We start from the raw sequence: 12,107 nt of genomic DNA, 5'->3' as shown, positions 1-12,107 counted from the left end.
TGAGGTAGAAAAGGGACGTAATGGTGATATAAATTTTGAATTTTCTAATGATGTAAAATTCTTATCGTTTTTTTTTTTTTATTTTTTAAGAAATTCTTCAGCTAAAAAGTAAGTTTGACTGTACGACAATTTTAATTTCTATAAAAATCATTGTTTTTTTAAAAATATATTTTTAATTCCGTTGGTATAACTATTTGATTGGAGAAAATTAAATTTTTTAGGAAGATGAACATAAACAGATTGAAGGTGATTTTATTTTTCGTTTTAAAATAATTATGTGACTTTCCTAAACCCTACACCTTAAAGGATAATGCACAATGTAATTTATTTTCTAGAATATAATTTACACAATTACGTATTTATCGATTTGTTTTAGAGTTGTATGTGTTATGTGCTTGATAATTTATGATGTGAAAATCTTACATTAGTTATTGTTTACACTCTGTCTTTAGTTCACCTCTCTTCCTACAAACTCTAATAGCACCCTTCTAACGTTTTTCATTTTTTTTATTTTTTTTCTTGTATATGTAATTCTTTTAAGATGTTTCTTAAAATCTAAATTTTAAATAAATTCTGGAAATCAGTAGAGGGAAACTCTTTAAACAAATAAAAATTACAGATAATATACTTATGGAAGGAAGGAGTTTTGTTCCAGTTTTTTTTCTTTTTTTTTCTAAATAATATCTTGGTAGTAACCAAGAAATCGTAGTTCTTAGATATTTTCGAATAGTGTGTTTCTGTTGTTAAGTGGGTTGTATTTTTTTGTTACAATATATTTATTTAAGCTAAGGATTTTTAATAAAATAAGTCACTTTTAAATACAATTTCCCTAATCGTAATCGTATATTCACATAAGTGATACAAATACGACGATTACTTATCATAATTTACTATGATAACAGTGATTTTAAGCAAAATTTTAATTGTATAAAAAGTGTTTTAATTAGATTATTTAAAAAAGAAATTACTAACAATGTAGCATGTGTCAACATGTAGATTTTTTTTTTTAAATTTTGATATTTTAATTTTCTTTTATAAAATTTTTGTTGCCATGTATCTTATTCTTAATGTAATATGTTACTCTCAATACTATATGACATCACACTCATAAATCATTATTAATATTTTCAATTTAGTTTTTATATTTTGTTGATTTAATTTAGCTACAATTTTTATCAAAATAAAATAATATTATTTCTTTCTATGACCAAATTCATTATTTATATAGATATTATACTGATATTTTATTAAAAATAAATTTTTAACATATATTATGTCAGACCTTATTAAAAACGCACCCAAAACCCCTCTGAACGGACGCCAGGTGTTAAGCAACGAGGATTTGGAAATCAGATAGTGGAAGGCAAGTGTCAGCAGATGAGCGAACGTTCGTTTTGACGTGGGAAGCAAAACTGACTTTTTCTGAAAATTCCCGTCACTCTTCTGCATGCACCCTTCTTTTCCAAACTCTGAGTTTCTCATTTTCTCCTACTTCTCTCTAAAAGCTCTCCCTTCTTTCTAAGAAAACTCACCCTTTCTTTTCTCCGATCACCATTCACGCACCGTAGAAGCACTCCCGGCTACCTAAGCTCCATTCTGAACCGATCGGTTTCGAGTTCTGAACTGGTAAGATCTTCTCCTCCTTTTAGTCATTTGTTCCCTGACACATGCAAACCAACTTCTGGGTGCATGAGGTCATAGTCTCATTCTGAATCAGTTGGTCTATTGTTTGGTTTAGTTTGAAGAGTTGATTGAGCGTTGATAATAGAAGCATTGTAGTCAGACAAACCGCATTTCATCTTTAGGACGATCGTTCACGCTAGAGGTAAGGGAAACTTATTTAATTTAATTTGTATGTTGTTGTAATGTTTGAACGTTCGTTATTTGATTGAATGAATTGGATGCATGATGGTTGATATGATTGTAGTACATGAACGTTCGTTTATTTAATGAGTGGAAATGAAATATGACTGAGTTATGTTATGATGTATGAAATATATGAAACCTCTATGTTTGGGTGGTATGAAATATGAATGTATAAAGTTGTGAAACTATATGTTAATAAATGTGTTGGAATATAAATGATCCTGATATGAATTTCCCTAAGAAAGTGTACGTTCGTTACTGAACGGTCCTTGACCGTTCGGTTTTCTAGTGAATTTGGTTAGTGGTGGATTCTTTCATTTATATACGACGATTACAATTCCCCTAATCGTAATCGTATATTCACATAAGTGATACAAATACGACGATTACTTATCAGAATTTACTCTGATAACAGTGGTTTTAAGCAAAATTTTAATTGTATAAAAAAAGTGTTTTAATTAGATTATTTTAAAAAGAAATTACTAACAATGTAGCATGTGTCAACATGTAGATTTTTTTTTTTAAATTTTGATATTTTAATTTTCTTTTATAAAATTTTTGTTGCCATGTATCTTATTCTTAATGTAATATGTTACTCTCAATACTATATGACATGACACTGATAAATCATTATTAATGTTTTCAATTTAGTTTTTATATTTTGTTGATTTAATTTAGTTACAATTTTTATCAAAATAAAATAATATTATTTCTTTCTATGACCAAATTCATTATTTATATAGATATTATACTGATATTTTATTAAAAATAAATTTTTAACATATATTATTATATATTATTTTAATTCATACTTTTTATAAGATCAAAACTAATTAAATATAAATATTTTTATAAAAAATAAGTATTTAAAAATAATATATTAATAGTTTATATTTCTTTTATAAGAATAAGTTAATTAATACTATTTATACAAATAATAAATTTGATAGGAAAATCAAATTTATTATTTATATAAATATTATACTAATATTTATATTAAAATTTAATAATAAAAGTTATGATTAACGAAACATAAGTTAAAAATATATAATAATATAATATGTTAAAAATATATTTTTAATAAAAAATATTAGTACAATATTTATAGAAATAATAAATTTTATCTTGATTTGAAAATGATAAATATTTATTTTTTTGAAAAAAAATGAATTTATACTAAAATTAAGATAATTGATATTTGACATTGACACTAACATATAGTATTATCTGGTACATAATACTAACAATATCACAATCAAACTAGGGACTTGATCATGTGACAACAAAAAGTTTTACAATTTTTTTTTGTAAAAAGTCATAAATATACATGTGACATGTTATTAATGTTGTTATTAATTTTTTAAATTATCTTATTTCAGAAGTTAGAATGTAATTGAAACTTAAAAAAAAGTGATGATGAACTTAAGACTTTTCTACCAAAATGAAGATCAAACCAATAATTATACCTTGTTTTTTCCGTTATAATTCTCTTATCACATTATTTAATTTTTCATTTTTATTATATTGATGAATCTTTTTAATATACATCAATAATTTTTGTATGCAAAAAATGATACATTTAATATGATGGGACTTTCTTTTAATTTAATGTACTTATTGAACATACTGAATGAAGTACACAAGATAGCCAAGTACAAGTAGAAATAATGTTGGCACACTTTGGATTTGATTTGGTGGGGAGTTTTTAAGTGGGATACTATCTTTAGATTTATTTAGATTGAGTTCAGATGAAAAAAGGAATAAAAAATATTTTTTTTTAATTAGGAAAAAGTAACTAATATGATTTTATTTTTTTAATTTTTAATAATATTATATTAATTATTTATTTTATTATAATAAATAAAAAATTAATATTAAGAAAAAACTAAAGACATAATTAATTGTATATACATTCTATATGAAGACTTAATATAACCTAATTTATATTATAATACACAGGGAATATGCAAGCATGACGCAGAAACGTCTCAAGGGAAATTTTAGACTACATTCATCATTGCATATTTTGATTTGCTCAGAATCAAATTGATAGTTAAGAATTTAGTGAGAGCGTTAGGTTTGTAAGAAATCCGAAAAGCCATTATGAACTCTTGAACAAGTAATATCACACATTAATATGTAAATATTATTAACGTACGAGTAATAATAATGTGACTTATTTTTACATTCATTCATTTGACATGAAACATAGTATAAGAATAAAAATTTTATATTAAAAAAAATAAAAAAAATAAGAAAAAATAATATTGAATGTAAAAAATTTATGTAGATTAGAATATTATTTTTCTTAAATTATATGAAAGAAAAATAATATTTTAACACATAATTTTTTATATTTATTTGTCATTATTATTATTTTATTTAAAAAATATAAAAGAATATTTATTTGTAATTATTTTATGCTTATATTATATATCAAATAAATATAAAAGTGTATCATGTTTCATTTCTATGTAGGAAAGAAGGCCATTTACATTACCAAAAGATCAATTTCAAGAGAGTTTGACAATTAAAAAACTCATTCTGTCACATCCCTTAGCACTTATCTTATACAAAACCATTGCACCATGTTCTTTCTAGGGTTCATGAGGTTACTATCATTATGCTACAATGCTCTTCTGTGAAAACATTTCCAAAACCTATGGCTTCTGTTTTCATATCTGACTGTGTCAACAAAACACGTCTTCCCCATAGACCAACCTATCTGAACCTCTACAAGTGGCCAGAATCTGATATAGAATTTGTGAAAACTATGAGAAATTCTACATCAATCAGAGATAAAGCAGTATCACTGAATTGTAACGTGAGTGTAGTTTCTGATGTGCAAGCAAAAGAAGTTGATAGCTTCTCGTGCAGGCAGATGTACCTAAGAAGCTACAAATTCTCAAAGAAGAAAGTTGGTGTGACTGAGAAGACATTGAAGTGTTTGAATAGACTGAAGGAAGGTGTGAATTGTGTGAGTAATAAACTGAAATTGAAGGGTAAGAATAAGGTTCTAGGGAGAGCCAGAGATGTTACTTATGCTGCTTTCTCAATCTTTCAAACCTTTCTACCCTGCTATGCTAAGGTTGATGTTCTTCATGATTTCTAATTCAACTTCTCCAATTTATCATCATATGCTTCTTTTCCTTTTCATCTTCTTCTGCTTTAAACTATGTTCTTCTGTGTGCTTTTTTCTGCTTTTTTTTTTCCTGTATTTTTTGTAAGGCAAAGATAACGAAGTGCTGTATAAAAACTTGAAGCAGAATTGCAGCAGTGTTTTTCTAATTTCTTTCTGCTGCAGATTAATTTACAGCTGTTACCACTTGTAATTGTGTGAGAATTTGAATGAAAATAATATGTTTTTTGTTTACGCGTCTAATTTATTATTATTATTATTATTATTATTAGTATATTGGCCCTTTCCACTGCGTACGAGGTGTTATGTTGTGTTAGAGAAATTAATCTTATGACGTAATTTTACATGATTAGTTGATAGGAGATTTATTTAGAATTAAAAATAGTTATGCGTATAAAATTAAAAAAATATTCTGACATTTTATTTAACAGAGATAGTTACTTATATCTATAGAAACTAAGAAATGTTTGCGTTGGTGGAAAATATAAGAAATAATGGAGTGGAGAAAATTCATATCAATCTGAAAAAAATACATAAGAAAATCAAATTTTGAAAACAAAAGAACACATCATGTTAATTGTCGAGGTTTTTAGTGTAATTTACGCTCTATATTTATTTTTATATTGCATTTAATGCAAAATCATTTTATATTAATTAATCAGAGCAATTAGAATATACTTTTAAAATGATTATTACAAAAAATAGTGATTTGATCGTATATATACATATTTAAAAAATATTATAAAAGCATTTATTTTCATCACTGAGCATATATTATTTATAATTTTGTAGTTGAAAACGATTTATCGGAAATATTGAATTAACGTGGTGGCCTTTGGAATTTCCGTCGCAAAAGCCGGCGAGGCACGTGGTGACAAGTTGGGGGAAAAAGAATTAAATTTACCGCATTGCATGTTATTATAAAAAAAAACAATAAATTTATTAAATTCAGTAATTTGGGATTGAAAAAAAAAAGTATGAGACCATAAGAAGAGCAAGCTTATGAAAATAACTCACACCCAAAGATAACATGATTATTTGAAATAAATATTCCTACTAAAGATTATTTAATAGCTATGAAACCGATATATTAAATTTGTCATATTGTTATATAATATATTGTAATTTTATGCATCATCAATGTAAAATTTCACAGAATCAACCAGTTATGAACTGTTCAAAGTAAAATTTTAAAACAATTGTAATAAAAGTTAATAGTTTTCTATTATAAGACAATTTTGGATGATGATATAAAAAATTACACTCACATATAAACAATAATCATTAAAATTACTTGAAACTATAAAACTATGAAACACATAATGAAATAAGATGCAGGAGTCATGATTATTCTCATTCTTGTAAATCTTTTAACTGATAAAAAGTAGGTTGAAGAATGTGTTGCTGATATTTCTCTCTAGATATTTCTATGTGTAATGCTATGAGCACTTTTTGGTTGATGATGACTTGCTGGTGGTAACATGTTGGTAGTAGGTGAAAAGGGTGTTAGAAGTTAGTGGAATTGGAAGTGGTGGAAGTGAAGGACCTAAATTCAACATTCTCATTTTGTATTTCATTTTTCTAAAGTACAACATTTTTTCTGTCATATATGAACCACTAAGTAGCAGACAAAATATAAAAAAGTGTAACAATTTAAGTGCTTAAGACATACTCGGTTATGAAAACTTGTTTCCTGAGAAACATTTTTCTAAACTAAAGTAAATCATTGCATCTTTTGCAATGCAATTCTATCCGTGTACAAAAAGAAACGAAATGCAGATTTGAGTTGCTTCCAGCTGCATACGACCTGTTTCTGTTTCATATGTTTTGGAAAACAATTCTGTAACTTTAGCTGAGAATAAACGTATAAAGTTTGTATTTTTAGTTTTAAATTTTAGAAAACTAAGAACCCTTTTTAAAGAGATTAAACAAACAAGGAATTATACAAACTTTGCCACACTTTTTGGTTCAGGTGTTTCTGCATAACTTACACAAGATTTTCACCAAACATGTTTCAACTCAATATTTCTTTACAAATCTATGAAATGCCTAGTCTTCCATGTGCAGGAAGAGAACTAGTGATCAGAAGAAAAACAATAAAAATCATAACATAAGAGCACTGTGACATAATTTATAAGATTGGGTAAATCCAGAGCCATCTATCTACCCTCAGACTTCACCAATTGTGAGAAGACCCTACTCATAGAAACACCAGAGAGATCATCAAGACTTGTGCCTTCAAATTGTGTAATAGAAGCACTTGCATCCTGGCTGATATTGTTGACCTGTGGAGAGAGTTCACCAATCATATTGGTGCTGTTTTCTTCAGGATCACCTTGAACCACAGCCTCTTGAAGTTGGAGAGCATACTCCAAATTCCACAAGACATCTCCCATGGAAGGTCTGTCAACACCATAATCAGCCAAGCATTTCTCAGCAGTTTCTCCAAACTTCCTAAGAGATTCTGGTCTGATTTTTCCTGCAAGTCTTTCATCTATGATCTGCTCCAACTGCCCCTTCTTCTGCCATTTCATTGCCCATTCTGCCAAGTTTACCATTTCCCTGGGAAGTGTTGGATCTATGACAGGTCTTGCACAAAGAACTTCAAACAGAACTACCCCAAATGAATACACATCTGACTTTTCTGTCAGTTGTTGCCTCCTGAAATACTCTGGATCCAGGTACCCAAAACTACCTTTCACAGCTGTGCTCACATGTGTCTGGTCAATTTCAGGCCCCGTCTTTGACAGTCCAAAATCAGCGACTTTAGCCATTAGTTTCTCATCAAGTAGGATATTTGCAGACTTCACATCACGGTGAATAACAGCTTTAGCATAGCCAGTGTGAAGATAATGAAGTCCTCTGGCTGATCCAATGCATATCTCAAGCCTCTCCTTCCAGCTTAAGCTAGGCAGATCTGAGCCATATAAATGACTCTTGAGAGTTCCTTTCTCCATATACTCATATATCAAGATCATTTCATTCCTTTCATCACAATAACCAATCAAAGACACCAGATGGCGATGGCGGAACTGAGACAGCATTGCAATTTCAGTTTGGAACTCTGCAAGCCCCTGCTGGGACCGTGGATTTCCCCTCTTAACTGCCACTTTTGTGCCATCACTTAACTCTCCTTTGTACACTTTACCAAAGCCACCTATCCCAATAACCCAACTCTCATCAAAGTTGTTTGTAGCCTCCTGAACTGCAACAAGAGGCACTCGGTACTCATGGTTTGAAGCAACACTTAGTGTCGTGCCATTAGAATATTTACTTCCCATGGTATGAGAAGTAGTTCCATCATTGATGGATAAAGGAACCCATGTCTTTGACTGCCTTTGCCGTGCCAACTTTCGTCTCCTCATGCACAATACAAAGATAAGTCCAGCCAAGACAACTGCACCAACTACACCAACAACCACACCCACAATCATGCCAATACTTTTAGAACTTGAACCTATACCAATAGCTGCAGGTACTGTTCCTGTGATGAGACTGCCCATTGAATTGTTCATTTTCATGATCTCCAGCCCATTCAAAATTGCATTCGGGTAATCCTTATTTAAACCAGAAGGACCAATACTTACACGAAGTTTATTGTTCACAGCCAACGGTGTAACCAAATCCATATGATATGGAACCCCCAAAGCATTATTAGTATGAGTACTGAGATCAAAATCAGCAGCAGCCATCTTGGAGTCAATATAAATATTGAAGTAGAGTGAATTGAGACCGTTGGTGACCACATCACAGAAGTGAAATCGAACAAGGTACTGAAATCCAGGACTCACATCAAACTTCCATGTCACATTGAAATTACTTCGGGGATCAGAGGACGAGTTCATCTCTGAGAGGGTACCATAAACAGTAGCGGGAGCGGTGTTTTCTGTTGTTGAACCAACTTTCTCATACTTGACAGCAGCGATATTACTAAAAGATTTGGCAAGGTTAGGTTCCAAAAGGAACCTTTGATCTGGAATCCAAGTTCTTTGAAGGGTGTCATTCACGGGGGTCACAGTTGGACCACCCATGTTAACCCTCCAAACTGTCTCCAGTGATTGCGTCACCAACCCAGATAAGGTTACCGACGGATCTAAGCCGGAAAAAACATCAACAATTAGGTCATCGGGAGCAGAAACAACTTCAACGGCATTCACAAAGGCAGTGGAATTGCCAGAAGGGGCAAAGGTGATAACGAGGTTGTCTGAGGTTACATTCACAGAGTACTCCTTCATCACAGGATCTTTCTGCATGCTGGAGCTACTGAAAAGAACATGGTCTTGCGTGGCGACAGTGAAATTTGCAGCACCCAAATTGTACTTTTCGTGAGTAAAAGGAAAGAAATATAGACGGATCCAGTGTCTCCCCTTTTGCCTAATTGGAAAGGTGTACTTTGAGGGTCCATTGAAGATTCTTGCAGTTTGATAGAGAGGCCAATCATCAGAGGAAGAAGTGCTTGATTTTGAGGAGGAATTGGCAAGAATATCTTCTTGTGTAGAAAGGAGATCCTTGAACAAATTATCTGCTGTGAAATTGCGCCTACCTACTGTAGTATTTGCAGATGCTCCACAGTCTATAAGATAATTATCAACTGGAACAAAGGTGGCAGAAAAACATACAAGAGGGAAGATTGATAAAGCACAGAGAAAAAAACCAAGATTTCTCCGATCAATCATTGTGGCCTCAACAAATGAATAGAGACCACTGGGGATATTAATTTTTTTCTCTCTCTCTCTCTCTCAGTGTGAAGCTAATTGAAGCCTAGGAAGATTATGGCACAAGCAGGAAAAGAACTGATAAACCTTGCACTCATCAACCAGAAAACCATTCAAGTCAAACAACAGAAAAAGACGGATAACAAAGACAGAAAAAGATGGCACCTTTGTTATTATGCAGAAGCAACTTGAATCAAGGTAGAGGAGCAAAAGGGAAATCTGAATTCTGAAGTGACCCTTTTTGTTGTTTTGAGAGAAAGTTCAATACAGCTACTGACACGAGAAGAATAAATCCATTTCAGCAAGAATCTAGCTCAGCACAAGCTGGAATTATCCAGATGACAACCTTAACTATTGACACATTCATTCATACACTTTTTTAATATTCGGAAATTAAATAAATAAATAAAGAAACAGAGAGCTGGTGAAGGAAAAATCGGTGGAAGCAGGGTCAGAACACAAGGGTTTGTTGCGAGAGATTTTTCGGTGAAAGCATGTGTTTTGCAATAAACAAAACTGAGATAGGCCAGGTAGTGTGTGTTTAGGTAAGATGTTCCAGAGCAATAAAAAGGAAAAAAAAAAATACTAATATTTTAATTATAAAATTAATAATAAAAAAATCTCAGTCGTTTGATTTGACAATTTTGGTTCTTTTGGTAACGTAGTTTGAACTTTAATATCTTATTTTATTAAAGAAACTTTTTTATTTTTTTTGCATTAAAGTAAATTGATGTGTACATGTGAAAATGGAAATGGATGAAGCAAATAATAGAAGGGAAAGTCGTCGTTGCAGTGTGAAACATGATAGTAGAAGTGCCAACATGCAAAAGTGGAGAAAAGTTGAATCCAGCGTAATCTTATCGCGTGAAACTGAAGCTTCTCAAACTCCACTAACTACCAAGACTTCAAAACTTGGTCGTAATTAACTAATCATTTTTAAAAGATTAATTTTTTTCTTATTAAAAAAATTATTGTTCATGTAAATTATGAACACAAGAAAAATATAATTCTAAAATTTTTCATTCTACTGAACAACATACCTTAAAAGTAATAAGAGAATGTATTGTGTATACTCTCTCCGGAGATTCTTGCGTATATGGAGGAATACGAAATTCTTCTAGCACGTGAACAAATTACCAATGTCAAGTTTGATAATTGATTAGTACCATTCCATGATACCAAATTTAGTCTTTTATTACTTGAAAATTTTCTCACTAATAATTTTAAAAATTGAATCTTTTGTTGACTTGCTCCCAATTAAAATGAAAAATTCTTGGTTTATTTTCTTAAAAGATGATTTTATTGTTTTGGAGAGGCCGTCCTCAAATATTATACGAAATTTCTCCCACCGATTTGAAAATGCTTCCAAGAGATATAGATGGACAATAATTGTGGTGTGTGATTTAAGAATTTAATTAATAAAAATGTTAAATAAATAATATAAATCTCATCTTATAAATTAATTTTGTAAAATTAAATTATATTTAAAATTTACTTTTTAATTTAGTATTAGAATTATAATTAGAATCTATTTTAAACGTAAATTTTACTTTACAAATTATTTTTTAAAATTAAATTAGATTAAAATTTATTTTTTAATATTAATATAATTATTTATACTATGTAAATGGTGGTTTTAAAATTATATAAAACTTTAATTCTTTTTAACAAGTAAATGATAGTTCCCATCACGTATGTGAGTAGGTCAACTTTTGTCTAGTAAAGTGTAAGTGATGAATTTGATGTATGTTTAGGTGGATGGACTAAGTTATTATGTCTTTAGAAATTTAAGGCGAGTCTAGATTGATTTTTTTTATTAATAAGAGTTATTGAAATAATAGTCATAAAATAATAAAAAATATACTTAGAAAAGGTAGATAAATACAGATTTAATATAAAGTTTGATGATTGAAAGCATAATGACTTGAAAATAAATAACATTAAAAAAAAGTGTTAGCCAGCAAAATGAGAACGCGTGGGGGAAGTGAATGTAGCATTGATTTAGGTTTTTGTTTTCTGTGTGGACCTGAGACAGTACGCCTCTCTGTTTGACACATGGCAATCAAAATGAGTGACACTGTACTTTTTTCGAATATTTTTTGCTATTTTTTTATTATATAAAGTACACAAGGTCAATTTCATATTCAAAACATATAAAGACAAAAATTAATATCAAGATTTAAAGAATATTTATCACCGCCCGGTAATTTACATTAAATAAAAATTAATATATTTTAATTAAGATGGTAAAATTGATCAGTGTTATTTACTTACCAAAAGTAAAAATACAACTGGTTATTATAAAATATATTTTTAAATTATCTACAAAATATTAATACAAGTATATATCTAATTTAAAGAATAAAGTAATTCTCATAATTATACTT

At 29.7% G+C, this 12,107-nt stretch overlaps 2 protein-coding genes across 2 annotated transcripts; one reads left to right on the top strand and one right to left on the bottom strand.

Annotated features, from left to right (window-relative positions):
- The first annotated feature begins 4,401 nt into the window (after positions 1-4,401).
- Positions 4,402-5,239, top strand: LOC108332931 (uncharacterized). The gene has a single exon (XM_017568231.2). The coding sequence runs from the start codon at positions 4,490-4,492 to the stop codon at positions 4,976-4,978; it is 489 nt and encodes a 162-aa protein (XP_017423720.2). The 5' UTR covers positions 4,402-4,489; the 3' UTR covers positions 4,979-5,239.
- A 1,726-nt stretch (positions 5,240-6,965) lies between these two features.
- On the bottom strand, positions 6,966-10,298 carry LOC108333825 (receptor-like protein kinase HERK 1). Its single transcript, XM_017569278.2, has one exon. It carries the CDS (start codon positions 9,679-9,681, stop codon positions 7,165-7,167), a length of 2,517 nt encoding a protein of 838 aa, XP_017424767.1. The 5' UTR covers positions 9,682-10,298; the 3' UTR covers positions 6,966-7,164.
- Between the last annotated feature and the right edge of the window lie 1,809 nt (positions 10,299-12,107).

This window comes from Vigna angularis, chromosome 11 (assembly GCF_016808095.1).
Source record: "Vigna angularis cultivar LongXiaoDou No.4 chromosome 11, ASM1680809v1, whole genome shotgun sequence".
Taxonomy (NCBI): domain Eukaryota; kingdom Viridiplantae; phylum Streptophyta; class Magnoliopsida; order Fabales; family Fabaceae; genus Vigna; species Vigna angularis.
This window is presented reverse-complemented; position numbering and strand designations above follow the sequence as displayed.

What these genes read in the sequence shown, in the direction of transcription:
- LOC108332931 (XM_017568231.2), top strand. Translation starts at nt 4,490, where the DNA reads ATGCTACAATGCTCTTCTGTGAAAACATTTCCAAAACCTATGGCTTCT.
- LOC108333825 (XM_017569278.2), bottom strand. Translation starts at nt 9,681, where the DNA reads ATGATTGATCGGAGAAATCTTGGTTTTTTTCTCTGTGCTTTATCAATC.